At 46.7% G+C, this 14615-nt stretch overlaps 1 protein-coding gene across 2 annotated transcripts in view; it reads left to right on the top strand.

The window, feature by feature from the left end:
* ABCA12 (ATP binding cassette subfamily A member 12) overlaps window positions 1–14615 on the top strand; it is a 109048-nt gene that overhangs the window by 492 nt on the left and 93941 nt on the right. For both annotated transcript variants that reach the window (XM_068686315.1, XM_068686313.1), the window contains 3 exons: window positions 1470–1570; window positions 12153–12242; window positions 13285–13319. In XM_068686315.1, the coding sequence (XP_068542416.1) occupies window positions 1561–1570; window positions 12153–12242; window positions 13285–13319 (135 nt within the window). In that variant the 5' untranslated portion in view covers window positions 1470–1560. The remainder of the gene's footprint in view (window positions 1–1469; window positions 1571–12152; window positions 12243–13284; window positions 13320–14615) is intronic.

Here is a 14615-nt window from a genome sequence, read left to right on the forward strand (position 1 = left end):
CTTTTGTCCCCTACAGGCCTCCAGATTTCCTGGAGCTCTATGCAAAGGAGTTTTGTTTGTTTTCAGCCTAGTTTGTGCCCGACGCCACTGCCAGAACACCCCAGAAAAAGGTACAGCAGTTGGGATGGCAGCACCCCATGCTGTTTGAGGCAGGTAGAGAGCTCTTGGGATTAATTTCCAGCCCAGCTCCTAGCCATCACCCTGCTAGTGTTGGCAGGAGGCCTCCAGGGCTGTCCTGTCACTGCAGCAGTGCTTGCACAGTGCTGCTGCTCCCAGCAAGCAGCGTTGCCTGGCAAAACAGCAAATAATTTGGAGTCATTGGGTTCAGCAAGCTGAAAACTCTTTGGTTTTATGTAGCATGTACGTCTCTGATTCGTGTCACCTCTAGTGCACAGGGACTCAGGTATGTGCATTTGGGACAGGCCCCCAAGACATCCCCACGTGCTTTTTTTGTGGTTTTATCTCTCAGATAGGTGTTCACGGTACACTTGCAGCTTTTGAAGCAGGCAGGCTGCTCTAGGCTCTCTGCTTGCATTAGAAAAGTACAAATAAGTGGTTCAACAAATAAGTTCCTAGATCTTACAGGCAGAAAGCTGGGAAGTGCAAAACAAGTGTCTCCGGAAGGCCCAGAAACCGGGCTGTTTTGATTTGTGAATCTCTGGGTTTGGGCGGTGTTGTCTATGTAAGAAAGAATCAAGCAAGACATACTAAACACTAAATAAACTTGGTATATGTATTACTCTTAGTAGCAGCTAGTGACAAGCAGTAATAAATTACTGTTTAGAAGTGTGGCTGGGGCCAAATGAAAATATACTGCTAAGTGGTACATGAGCACCATCATTATGAAAATACATACCTTGGAGAGAATAGAAGTTGTACAAAGAGTACGGATCGGTACAGCCGAGGTGGGCTTTGGGGATGATTAATGTACATGAAAATGAACGATTCGACGGAGCTCTGCATATTTATCCAGTGGTGGAGAGCAATTGCATATTCTGGTGCAGCACCTGAGATGTTAAGGAGCCGTGTGCACGCTGCTTGCAAAGCAGGGTGTTTTGGGATGCTGCTTGTGGGCGGCAGGCAGTGCCAGCCTGTGCACAAGAGCATAGAGCCAGGACTTTCAGACAAATAGAGGGACATTACCTGCGTAAATAGTGGCTTTTTTTTTCTTTTTTTGCTTGTCCAGCAGTTTGTTATTCCTTGGCTTGGGATGAGGCTTCTGTTTGCACAGGGGCTTGCGTGGCAGGAGGGCGGTTTGGGTTTAGCCAGTGCCCTCTGTGCTCTTGTGTATGGATTTGGCTGTGCCAGGTATGTCCTGCTTTTTGGATGGCCGTGCAGAGAAAAAAAGTCTGCCTCCCAAAAGGTGTAGCTTTGCTTTATAGAGCTTAACTAATTAGCTATTTTTTGTGATGTTTAGGGGATATTCAAATATCTTGTGCTCTGCTCATGCCCCATCATTTATTCAATAGGAGTGACGTCTCACTGAAGTTTTTCTGGTGTTTTAAACCATTGTAGAAGTTCATCTTGAGCCAAGAAAGCAGTAGCATCATACTGGAAATCATGGAAAGAGGTAAATACTAGAATTACAAGTACTGGATTAAGGTTATTACTAAATTCTATCAGGGCTTGCATCCAGGAGAGAAAAATCAGGCTTAATTAGCAATGTACTCTGCAGTGTTAATAAAGAGGTGTAAAAAAAGGGTGAAGTTGTATAGAGACATACAAAAGGCATGGCATTCCTAGTTCTGCTGTTGTCAGGACAATACCCTAGATTCCCTTCTCTTGAGACTGCAGGGAGTAACAGCGATGCTTTCTAGCCTGGCTGCGAGTCCGTATTGTAAGCCTGATCTCTGTTATTTTCCACGTAGCACACCAAGAGAAGCATAGAGAAAACAGGTTAATTGGGCTGTGTATTGATCTGCTAGGGTAGGAGGCCGGCCTAGGTTTCCTCAGCTGTCTCTGCAGCTGCCTGGGGGCTAGCAGAAGGGTGGGCTGGGCCTGGAGTGGGGAAAAGAAGACAAGTCCAAATATAGGAAGCTGAAGTGCGAGTCCCTGCAACCCTGGTCCAGAAATGAAGTAATGTGCGTGGTGAGTGCTACGGCAGTGGTCTGGTGTGGAGCTGTTCTACCGCAGCGTCTCATTGCCAAGAGGCTGCTTTGGAGCAAACATGTTACTGTGGGCATCTCTGCCTGCAGAAAAAGAGTCTTCAGCTTTGTTATTTTTCATCACATCAAGTTTATTTTCCTTAACCAGGCCCTACTTTCATCCATATACCTCCCTGTGCCCTATTTATATTTGTACAACCCCTTGCCTCTTTTATCCATGGTGTAAGACAGATGCATACATCTGTACCCACACTCCTGGTTTATTTACTGGCAGCTACTGAAATGGGAAGCGGGGACGTAAAAGTGAGGAAGGTGTCACGGTCACAAGGGGCACTGCCACCATCTGCCTCGGTCTGGTATCTGGTGCCTTCCTGCAGGACCATTTTTGCCAGACTCAGGACCTCAGGAGCTGAGTTGAGTACTCATGAAGGCATTTGCTCAAGCAGGCTTCAAATGCCCAATCTCAGATATAACCCAACAGTAGAGATGGGAGGGGAATATAATACAGGCTGTGCTGATTTATCTGCCTTTTTGCTTTAGGGGGCTGTGAGAACTACAGGGGGAAGTTTTTTTTGGTGTACTCCAGGAGAAAAAGGGTTTCTAGGGATTGCAGTGTTGAACCTTGTTCCCGCTGCCCAGACCACTTGCCGCCAGTTACCAAATCTCCAGGCTGACTTCAGCAGCTGTGCTGATGAAGGGCAAGCCAGGGGCACTCCCCAGTAACTGGGAAGACTCAAAGCTCTGAGTTCGAGTATTCTTTCTCAACCCTTATCAGCTTGGAACAGCTTTTGTTTGACTGTGTTCCTTGAAGGTCCCATTTAAACCACCTACCCGGGGCTGGCATGCTGTCTGTTGGCTGGCTGTAAATCCATCATCAGTCACTGCAGAGATGATCGTTGGCCCACAAGCAGCTCAGCTTCGGAGACACCAACGAGCTCTGAGTGTACAGCTTGATATGGGTTTTGAAGGTTATGTCCCCAGTTCAAGAACCAACATAAATGGTCGGGTTTTCCCACAGCTTTCTGTTTTTCCTCCAAAAGAAACAGTTTCCTTGTAACAGAATAAATATTGCAGATTTCAGCCTGAGTTATTCTCATAATGCCCTGGATTATGAATGAGACCCAAAGGTGCATAAACCGAACAACAATTTATTTTCTGAATGTTCCCATTCCTTTCCTCACAAAGTTTGTTCCTACCCAAGCATAGAAAGAATAATAATAATAAAAAGGTAAGAAATAGTTTCTCCTGTTTGCAAATCAGTGCCTGCTCTATTGTCTGAAACTCCCATGCAGTGAGAATGAAGCCCAGCGCGTACGGCTCTGTCGGTGAGTGGGGAAGCAGCCTGTGATGTGTACGCGATCGAACAAAGCAGTGCCTCACAGAAAGGTCATGAGTTGTTTTGTTGGCTTTTTTTTTTCCCCATAAAAAAAAAAGAAAAGACAACATTATTCTCAAATAATACCAGGCTGATTTACCTTTTCTCTAATTCAGGCGTCGAAATCACTGCCCCTTCCCCATGGAGCAGGTTTTATAGCCACCTCCCTGCGCCCCTAGCTCTGAGCACCTGCCCTGGATAACTTCTTGGGTGAGGAGGGCTGTGCAGGACTGTGCAAGGAGCGCGCTCCCACTAGGGCGCGCTAGGACAGTTAAAATGGGGATGATTCTCTTCTGGGATCGCAGTGATGCCCACATCAGAGATGCCTAGTTAAGAAATGGCACCTTAGTGCCTAAATCAGAGCATGTGGCCAGTTTCCCCACCGTTTGGCTACAGATTTTGCCCTGAGAGAGGGAGAAGTGTGCTGCAAAGCCAGCAGCGATGAGCACTCACCGTGGCTGCCTGAGTGCAGCGGGGTTTGGGCTGCGTGAAGCGCTGCAAGAGGCCTTGTGGAAGACCCCAGCCCACACAGTGAGGGCAGGGAGGAGCTCTGTTGTTAAGCCTTTAATTTCAGTTTTACTTCCCAGTCCCCATGTTTTGGGTTATTGCTCTGGATGACAGGGAAAGTGGAAATCTGTGGAGCCCCGTGCACTTTGACGTCTAGAAGTCCATCTCAGGGTCCTATTAGTGGCCTCCTCTTGTCCTTCATGCATTTCCAAACTGCCCTAACATACTTTTCCAGCATCACACAAGATTTTTCTTTCTCAACCAGTGCTTGGACCCAGGTCTTCCTTGTCTGCTACCCTCATTTGCTTTATGTTCCCTTAACCAGCTGGCTGGAAAGTGATTCCTTTCATGTCCCACAGTCTAATACATAAAGATGAAGGTGACATGAGCCTTGGCTTGGTATTCAATTTGCATGCTAGCTCCCTGTGATTCCCCAGATACTTGGAATTTGCTCTGCCAGGCTCTGAGAGGTGGTGAAATGCTCCCTGGGTGGGGTGCTCCAGTGTCTCCTGGCCAGAGCCTGAAGGGACAGGTGACATACTTCTGCTGTCTGCTGTGGAGTGTGGGGGATCTGCAGCATGGAGCAAAGCAGATCATCGTGGAGGAGTTCTTCTCAGCACACAAGGCTGACTGTAAAGTGTCCATTGATGTGGAAATCAGCGAAACTTGGCGTGAGAGCCTGCAGCAGATTTAGAAGGAAGGGCTGCATTTTATATCGCAGTCCATCTTTGGTTGAAAGAGTCCCTGAGATACTTGTCTAGGGAAGAGAGACACTCTGAAGGTAGTGAGGAAAAAGCTGAGCAGAAGACGAGCCCGTGTTGGCTTTGAAGGGTTTAGGCACTGCTCAGCCAGCAGCACCGCTCGTCCCATCAGAACTTCCTGCTCACCTCTCTGCCTGATAGCCAGGAGTCAGCTTACAGGGAGAGGCCAATGCTGTGACCGTGTGTTCATTTACAGCTCGCCGGGGGACTCAGGAAACGTTGTCAGATTAATAACAGGGTCATGGGAGACCTGACAGCCAGCTCAGACAGCGCTGCGATTTTGCAGCATGCCCGAAAAAATGGCAGCTTGCCAACGACAGCACGAGGAGGCTCTCCTGGAAAGCCAGCCGTAAGTGGCCGTTTATTTGTATCACACCGGAGCTGACTGTGATCGGGACCCCAGGGAGCCAGGGTATGGAATAAAGGGCGTCCTGCCACGAGACCCCGTGATCTGATAGAAAACACGAGGAGGAGGATGGAAAAGGGCACGGAGCTGGGCGTGTGGCACGCCCGGCATCACGCAGCAGGCAGTGTCCCAGCCAACGAAACCTTGGAGCAGTCTCTAACTGGCAGATGTTTTTATTCTAATAGATGTTCTTAGCTGCAGCAAATCGTCCATTTTCAGATTGGGCTGATTTCACACATGGTCTAGTTTTAACAAAAAACAGGAAGAAGGAGAGAGAATGAAACAATTTTTTTTCATAAATCACCTTTTTTTTTCATCCCAAGAAACCGGACCAGGTCAATGTATTTTGGCCTTGGAAACACGGATAACATCTTAATGAAGAATTTGAGAGAAAAAATGAAAATGAATGTGGTTTTGTGTGTGTGCGTGTGCGCTCAAAACTCAATGGCTTCGGATTCCCCAGGAATTTCTTGTGCTTTCTGAAATGCTGCTATCACGTATGCCCTGCATTCATAATCAGCTTTGGCTCCTTCTTTCTCTTCTGACCTTCCTTACTCTGAGTCTCCAATCACAACAGGACAAATTCTGGCTTTTCAGAGTCATCTCTCTGAAGTGTTATAGCTAGGAATGACTGAAAAAGGAAATTTCTTTCCACAGAAAACATCATTGAGCCAACCCTTTTTTTCTTTTTCACCTAAATCAAACCAATTTTTTTTCCAGTTTTTCTTTAAAAACAAGCTTTTAAAAATGATCCAGGAGTTCTTAAAATTAACATTTCCACGTCCTAGAATAAACAATAGCATTTTCCAGAGCATATTACTGAGGAAAAAAGGATTTAGTCCTGCAACTACTATTCCTTTAACCAGGGTCTCCAGGAAAGCTTTTGAGCAAGCTTTGTACAGCCTGGGAAACTCAGGTTCTTCTTCCTGCATGATAATCCCCTGCAAACTGAGTGATGGGCGTTTGTGTTTCACCGCACGCACAGTGGGGACAACAACAACATTGGCACTCGCAGTGGGGCTGAAACCTGCTGAGGAAAAGCACTGGGCAGGACTAATTGTGGGCAGGACAAATTGTAGGCACAGACTCTGCCCGTGTTGATGTGGCAAATCCATTGGCAAGAGGCAGGGAGCTTTCAGGATGGGAATCACAGGTACCAACCCCTCATTAGGCAGAGCCAAGGCAGGTACTAATTACCCCGGAGCTGTGGAGCCGTGGTGCTCAGGGTTCCTGCCAGTGGACAAGCTGTGTCATGTCTTGCCTGTTGATTCCTGCAGCTCAGCAGCTCGGAAGAAAGCTGGGTCCGACCCCTCCGGGGTGAGAGCAGGGTTAGCACAGGCTTTGCAGTGGTGCACCTCTCCTCCACGCTGTTTTTTGGCCGTTTCCGTACAGTTTGGGGTTTTGGAGCTGTGATTGTACCCATCCCTACTCTGTGGCTGTTCTGGAGCCACTGGGGCTTTGACTGAGTCATGCTTTGATTGTGAGGAGAGTCAGCAGGGGAAGCATATCTTTTAAAGGTTATTTAGGCTGTGTTTTTCAATGTGGATTAATCTGTGCTCTTCCAGAACCTGATCTCCACAGGGATTTTAACCCATTGTCTACCCCCGGGCTGTTACAGATCTAATTTTGTGGGCGCAGGCACTCGAAATTCCAGAGGCAGGCAGGAGCAAGAGCGGACAGCCAGGCTCTCAGGAAGCAGCCATTATCACAGAGTTGTATTTTGACGTGGATCAGCTCCGAGGAAGCGTCCATCTCAGCCCTCAGTCACGTTCAGAGAGCAGCAGCAGTCATTTGGCAGAGCTGGGCTCAGCAATCACCGCGGCCCCCAGGCACTTGGCTCTGGGCGATCAGGAGGGCACCACTGGCTTTCTGCGTCAGTCGTTGTCGGCTGGGAGCTGGACTCCTGCGAGATCCAGCGCTGCACCGTAGGAGCAGACAGGCAAATGATGCCAACCAGGCAGGGCTCCTTTCCTGGGCTAAATTACCAGATGCATGGGAATGAACATTTTGGCCCTGGATGAGTTCAGTGGTGAAAATAGGCTGGGACTCGGGCCAAGGCAGCAGGGCCAGAGGGAACAGTTAGAGTAATGTAATGGGGCTTCCTGCAAAACACAGCTACAGACTTTCAAGCCATGTTCTTCAATTTACCTAACTAATGTTTTCTCCAGCTCTGGTTTTTAATTAATGATAATATCATTAATCACGTAATTATAGCCTCATCCCGTTGTCTTATAAGACTTGGGTGACTAATAAGGACGGGGTAACACTTCGGTTTATTCTGTTGTGTTTTATTGACTGATTTAATGTAGTGGCAAAGAAGCAAGCATGCTGGGGGTGGAATCCCCACAACATCAAACTTTGCTGACAATATGCAACATTTAGCTATTTCTAGAGAGCTGGAGACTAGTTTTTTTTTTTTTAATTTACTTTTTTTTTTTTTTTTTTTTGCATAAATACAAACCCTGTCAGAACTTGAAGAAAAACTTCCCTGGGCCTGGTCATGTCCATTTAACTCATTTTGTGGCCACAAGCACACACCAGCATTATGAGAAACACACTGGGGAAAAACGATTTCTGTGGGCCAGAGGCTGTTTAATCACGATAAACATCCTTTAAATAGAACATGGCAAATTCTTCATTTAGGTATTAACTCCTGCAAGGGGCTCGAGTGTTGGTGTTGGGCAGCATCAAATCCCACTGCTGCCATAAAGCACAGCAAAGGAGTGCACTGAGACTAGATGTTAGGAATGCACATGGTTGACTGAATCACATGAAATGGTTTTTACTCCTGGATCCTTTTAAAGACTTGGGTCTACTGTTAGAGTTTGGGAAAAGGCTAGTTAATTGTTCACATTCTGCTTTTTTGTTCAGTTCTGACATTCTCTTGTCAAAGACCCCCCTTTACTGATCCACTGTTCATAATTTCATTGGATTATCAGCATCATCCCCTCCGGAAATTTGACAGATCTTTTCTTCAGAGACACTTCAGGCTAAGAAGAATTGGCCATAAGGAAGCATCTAAGCATCTTGGCCATAAAGAAGACCCTGACTGGTGAATTTCATGGGATTCCTCATATTCCCAAAGAAGTGAGGTTCCAGGAGAAGGACTGCAGGAAATCCAGCCTTTGAAGTCTAAGCTCCAGCTCTGTTACAGATCTCCAGTGCGACAACTGGAGCATGTTGTACCCTAGCACAACAGAACTAAAGTGGGACTATAACAGAATAGATTTAGTGTTTCCAGTTTCATCCATAGCAAAATTTCCACTGTTTTTAACAAAAGCACACAGCTGTCTATGCTCATCTGAACCAGCCATTACAAGATTAGTTCCCTCCAGTCCTTACCCATCTTTGGATTTCACCTTTTCACTGCCGTCAGTATTTATGGTCTCCTCTGCCCAAAGCCTCATTGTTATTTATTTTGCAGCTGGCTTTCGTCGATTGGATGATTTAGCTGCAGATATTGCAATAATTACTGGTTTGGTTGTTTTTCTGAGGATACGATGAGACTCTTGGTGTTGTTCTCTTTTATTTTTTTTACCCAGAAAATGAAGCTTTAGTTTATTTTTACTGAAGAAGACTGACAGTTGCAACTGAAAGTTGCCTGAAGGATGAAAACTAGAAGGCAAACATTCAGAATATACAGGGTGCTTTTATAAACCCATCAGTTTTCGAGCCAGTTTTGCAGTTTCCAAGTCTAACTTGGAAGTTTCAAGCACTTGATGTGGGCAGTGCTGCACAAACAATATCCATTTCAAATGCGTCTGCATCCGCAAGCATTGTTGGCCCTGTGAAAACACTGATATTTCTCTTACAAATAATATCATGTAATATTATCCAGACTGGTTTAATGGCCCAGTTTGAGCTGTGTCATGCAATTCACCAGTTTTATTTTCATCTTGCTTTATTTTTTTTTAAACTTCCACCCTGTAGCTGAAATACTGCAGCCCTCTGAGCTTGCTTTTCTGTTTTCCCCTGATTTTCGGTTGTGCTCAGATTAGCATTTCCCCATTGTTGCCGCCCTTCTCTTGCCCTCTTGTTCTCTTCTCTATAACACGATCAAATTTTGTTTGTGCAGGGTTTTTATGGACTCCTGTACTCCCTGACAATGGGCCAGCTTGTCTTTTGAAATTCCCCCCATCAATCGTCCACTCTGACACCTCCTGTAACCTGCATTCCTCAGCATTCGTTTCAATCACTTCCCCCTGTGTTCCAGGAAGAACTTCTGGTTATGCAGTCCATGCTGGGCTGCCCATCATCTGATGCCTCTGAGATGCTCCTCAGCTTGTGAGGCACAGATCATCCTGAATCAATTCAAGCAAGCTGTGGGTAAAGGAGGGAAAGACCCAATTTCCCTTGCCAACCCCTTGTGATCCTGCCTGATGTGACCAAAAGGAGGCAGAGCCATTGTAAGTGCTACCTAACGCCGTGCAGCACAGCTGATTAAAGACCTGCAAAACTTGGAGGGTCTCACAGAAGTCATGGCAGTCAGCTTTTGTTTGATTTCAGGTCTTATTCTCATTTATTTACAGTATCACCCATTATGGGTAGAGTGTTTGCTAAACACTGAAGAATAATGGTTCTGTCCCACGTAGCTGACAGCCAAAGGGCTGACAAAGGGAAGGAATGCAGTAAAAGTGGTAATTTATGTATGAGTCATGCTTCCCAGCCAGCTGTGCTGATAAAAAATGGCCAGTTTTATGGGGAGGCTGGAAAACAGCAACAATGAAATTACCTTTGTGAAAAAAAATACAAAATATTTGGACCAGCGCTTTGATTAAAGATGACTTATTGCTGACAGCGCAGGGAAGGGAGTCCTGGAGAGGCGTTTAGATGTGCGTGGGCCTGTGTAGGGCAAGATGTTCCTGGCATAGACACCTGAATCTAGGAAGACAGACACCTGCATTTGAGCAGATATGGAGACAGTGGCAGAAGGTCACAGAATCACAGAATCACAGAATTTCTAGGTTGGAAGAGACCTCAAGATCATCGAGTCCAACCTCTAACCTAACACGAACAGTCCCCACTAAACCATATCCCTAAGGTCTTACCTATGGCACTGAAAAAGCTGATGAGGAAGCAGGAAAATGGCAGATCCTAAGCGTGAGGCATGAGGATTGATGGAGTTATGAGGCAAGGGCAGTTGGTGGGGCAGGGGAGGAGGTGGTCAGAGGAAATCTTTCAACAAATGGCCAGACAGACTCATATCTGCATGATGCAGAGGGTGCTGCAGGAAGGTTTGTGTTTTCATCCAGCCAGGGAGACTCAGGGACTGGCTCTGCTCCACTTAGAGGCAATGACAGACTCCTATTGATTTAGGGGGAGCCTCAGAAATCGCAGAAAACTTGCTGTGGCAACCAGCGAATTCAATAGAAGCATCGATTTCTCCGGCTGGACAATTAAAGAGCATAAATGCAATGTAGCTGATTTCTGTTTCTGAATTAATGTAACAAATGATCATTGATTCAAGTGAGAAGAAACCATACCCCAAAGAAAAGGACCTGCCATATTAAAACGTCCTCTGCCCTACGTGTGCTGGTCTCCAATGTGCCTCTGGTAGAGCGAGTTGCCATTCACTGGGAACACTTTGACTGCATCTCCCTAGCTGACCTGCCACGCTGTCATAGAGCACCCTGGGGTCTTGCATTGACAGTGGGCAGGCAGCCTGGGATTCGTCTGAAGCTGCCTGGAAATTGAGAGTCACTCTTTTGGACTGTGATTCCAAGTACCTGCAGCTTAGAGCCATGCTTGTCTACACTTGGCACAGCTGAGCCAGCTGTCTGTCTTCATCTTCTTGGTCTTCATGTTCAATCTTCTTTAATTCTCCAGGAGCTGAAGACAAGTTTCCCTCAGCCACAACTCAGAGGCACCACTTCTGAAAATGGGAGGAGGAAAAATCTCTGCATTTTATTCGTCTTTCCTTCTTACAGAGCTCCTGGTTTCTCATGGACATGGGAATTGAATGCCATATCTGCATCCCCGCTGCACCTAGTAGGAGCAGGCACCCAGATGCACTTGTCCCTGGGCAGATCTGAAGGTCTCACCTCTGCTCGTCGCAGTGTGTCTGTGAGTTAGCAGCACCCAGGAGTTAAGTGAAAGGGTCTCCCTCATGTGGCCAAGCAGCCAGGGTAAAGGCTGCTGCGCAGGGAGAGAGGGAATACCCCAGAAAGGGGATGCTGAAGCTCACGGTGGTGGGGTGATGCTTTGGGCCCCACATCCAGGCCATAACAAAAGAACTTCTTGAAGCACAGTATCTGAGAACGGGTATTTTCTGGCCTGCTGGGCAGTTGCAAACGAGTTGGGTTATAGCTTCATGCTTGCTGCACCGAGGAGTCAGTGTGCGGGTGATGGCACCGTTTCACAGGCAGCTGGTTCCCACTGTCCCTCCGTAAGCCCCTTTCGCTCAGCTGCCTGTTAGGATCAGCTTTAATGATCTCGGGGCTTTTGGCTGCGGCTTGAACTGGCTGCACCCGGGGGCTCTGCCACACAAGTCCCAGCAGATCGCACTGGGGGGCCCCAGCTGTTGGCAAGAGCAAGCCACCAAGTGCTGGTGACCAGTGACCAGCCTTGCAGGTAGTCACTAGCCCTGCAGCACGAAACACATCCCCAGCTTCTCCCAGCTTCTAATTTGCAGGTTTGCTGGTGTTTATGGGCTGCCAGGGAGACAGGTGCTGTGGCTATGCTGTGGCACTGGCACAGAGGCACGGTTGCTTTTGCTGTTCTGTGCTAGAGGTGGTGACCCTCGTGCAGGGGCGGGACAGGCAGTGACATTTTAACAGCTGAGCTTGCTTGCGTCTGTACTCCAGAGTCAGGGCACTGACCTGGGGAATGTCTCCTTTTCATATCGATCCGGGGGCTTTGACGTAGAGCAAACTTGTCTGGATAACAGATGGGACATCCCAACGTGCTGACCTGCCAGAGGTGCCACCTGCTGTCATCACCTTGCAACAGAAGGCCACCGCTTTTATGCGTAACATTTTTTTTCTCTTTTTTTCTGGTAGGCCTCATCTGCAATAGAGATGTTCAGAGAGGCCCTGGAAGACACGACAGACACTCCTGCTCTTCGTCACAGGAACAGGACTTGACAAGAGGTGTGATAAGTGCTGGGGAAATGCACCATCTTTGGGCACCTGAGCTTTAACTGAGTAGGATCCTCAGTCCTAGAGGGGAGGAGGGATATTCTGATCACTCACAGGGATAAAGCTAAGCTGCTTTACAACATAGGCTGACAGAAAGCGGCTATTAAAAAAAAAAAAGTCTATTAAAAGGTCAGGTGTGGACTTGCATTCTGAACTGACAGTTGCACAAGCTGGTAAACGATACATAACAAATACCTAATTAGGTTAATCTTGTCTCTCTGGGGTCGCTCTGAACAGCCCATTAGAAAATAAGAGTTTTCTCCAAGGATGCCAAACTGCTGGTTGTTTTTATTTCTGCAAGTAATACTGAATCTGTAACTTGTTTGAGAGCAGCTCATTGCAATACTTGGAGGTCAAAAGTGGAGCATTAACTGGATCGATAGCTGCTTAGTGTGCTTCTGTCCCCTAATCATAGAACCTGGTTTCTCACATGCAAAGGGCAGAGGGACAACCATAAGTTCAGTTTCACTACCCCAAACCATTCAGAAATTGTGATATCTTGGCACTGTGTGTTCTTTCTGATGCTCATGTCTCTAGACTTTGCATTTTTATGTATTTATGTATTTATTACAGTTGTTAGAGCTATAAACAGTTCTTTTGTGTTAAGAAAAGATGGTATTCCCACTTACACCCCAGATCTCAGAACCAGGGAGAAAATGAAATACCTGAGAGCACTAAGCCGCTTTCATAATGTTCTTTCCTAATAAAACAGGATTTGCTCCCAGTTAGATATCAGTGCTCCTGCTGGAAGTGCAGAGTGCTTGCTGAAAAGCACCACGAGAAGTACCAACCAGGCTTGCTTAAAAATTCAGATAGGTATTTACAGACTTAGAACGGTTTCCCCAGTAGTAACACAGCTCCAGTTTGTAACTGCTGGTAGCTGTCGCAGAAGTTTTCTGTTTCACAGCTGTGTGTACCAGAGGCAACAGGGGTACGTTCAAGAGAGCTTTGATGCAAGATGTTCAAAAGCACCATTTCTATTCCCTCTCCACAGCCTGGCCTGCAGAAACCTTCTCTGGCCTCTTCCAGGTAGGAAACAGTTCCACATAGGCTTCAGTGCTCTTCTTCATAAGATTCTCCCATGTCCTCCCCGCATGCATCTTGCCAAACAGACAGCTGAAATGTTAGCAGCGAGGCTTTGTACTGTGGATGGATTTGGATTATTAATAAGGTGGTCAGGGAGAACGGGACTATTTCATGTCTTGTCAAAGCAGCGCAAGTAGGATGCTGCTTTTATGAGACTTGCCACTGCCCCTCTCTCCTCTCAATCATCTCTTTCATGTGCCTGAGCAGGACTGAGGTGATAGGCTGCTTCCTAAAGAGCTGTAACAGCATGTGAGACAGCTTGGGATGCAGTTTACAAACAGCAGAGAGAAAGCTCAGAGATAGAATGGAAAAGAACAAAAAAATAAGAGCTGATTGCAATGATTGAAGTTGAATTTTCCCTACCTTCCAAGTGGGCATTCCAGTATTAGTACATTAAATTCACGTATTACTCAACTGCCAGGGCTATTTAGCAATAAAGACCTCTGGCACTGAAAGGGACTCAAAACAAATCTTTGCAGCCAGCAATAAAACGCAAGGAGTGTCATGCTGAAGATCACTGGGTCGTATAGCTTGTTAAGGCAAGAGGCTGGAGGCTTATTTGTGCAATTGCTGCAAGTGATGTTGTCCTATGACACACTCACTGTCATAGATAACTGCCTTGGAGATTAAAAAAAAATTAAATATAGTCGTACAAATGCAGTTCTGTAGCCACAGTAAATCAAATTGTGCACAAACACACACACAGAGAACATTAGGGCTTTTTGAAACTTGATCCAGGCTGCATTTGGAATTGGTTTTATAGCTGTTGATTGTTCTCTCTGGAAAAAAATAACTGCAAGCGACGCTTGTTGTGCGTCCTGGAAAATGAGAAAAAAAGGCTCAGAGCCAATGCGTGCAGCAGCATCTTGTCGGAGAGTCCCCAGCTTCCAGGCCAGGACAAAGGAGGAAGGGGTTTTGCATTCTCTCATGTAAAAAGAAGAGGCCTGACTCCACAGCTTTCTAGAGATTTGAATAATGAGACAGTTCTGGCTGACGATTACATTAAGGTCTGACTTCTGCGGTGCTTTGCATTGCATCCACGGCATGCAAAGTGCCTCCCTGCCAGCAAGGAGAGGCTTCTGGCTCCTGCAACCAGGTGCCCCAGTCCCGCAAGGATACCATCACAGGGTTTTCTGCCTGTACGTGGGTAGCTCTTCCTCGCTGATGTTATGTCTGCGGAGTGAAGCATGTGGTTAACTGTTTGTAGAAGCTGGGCCTTGTGCTGTTTAAGGGCTATGA

Source organism: Anas acuta, chromosome 6 (assembly GCF_963932015.1).
Source record: "Anas acuta chromosome 6, bAnaAcu1.1, whole genome shotgun sequence".
NCBI classification, from domain to species: Eukaryota; Metazoa; Chordata; class Aves; order Anseriformes; family Anatidae; genus Anas; species Anas acuta.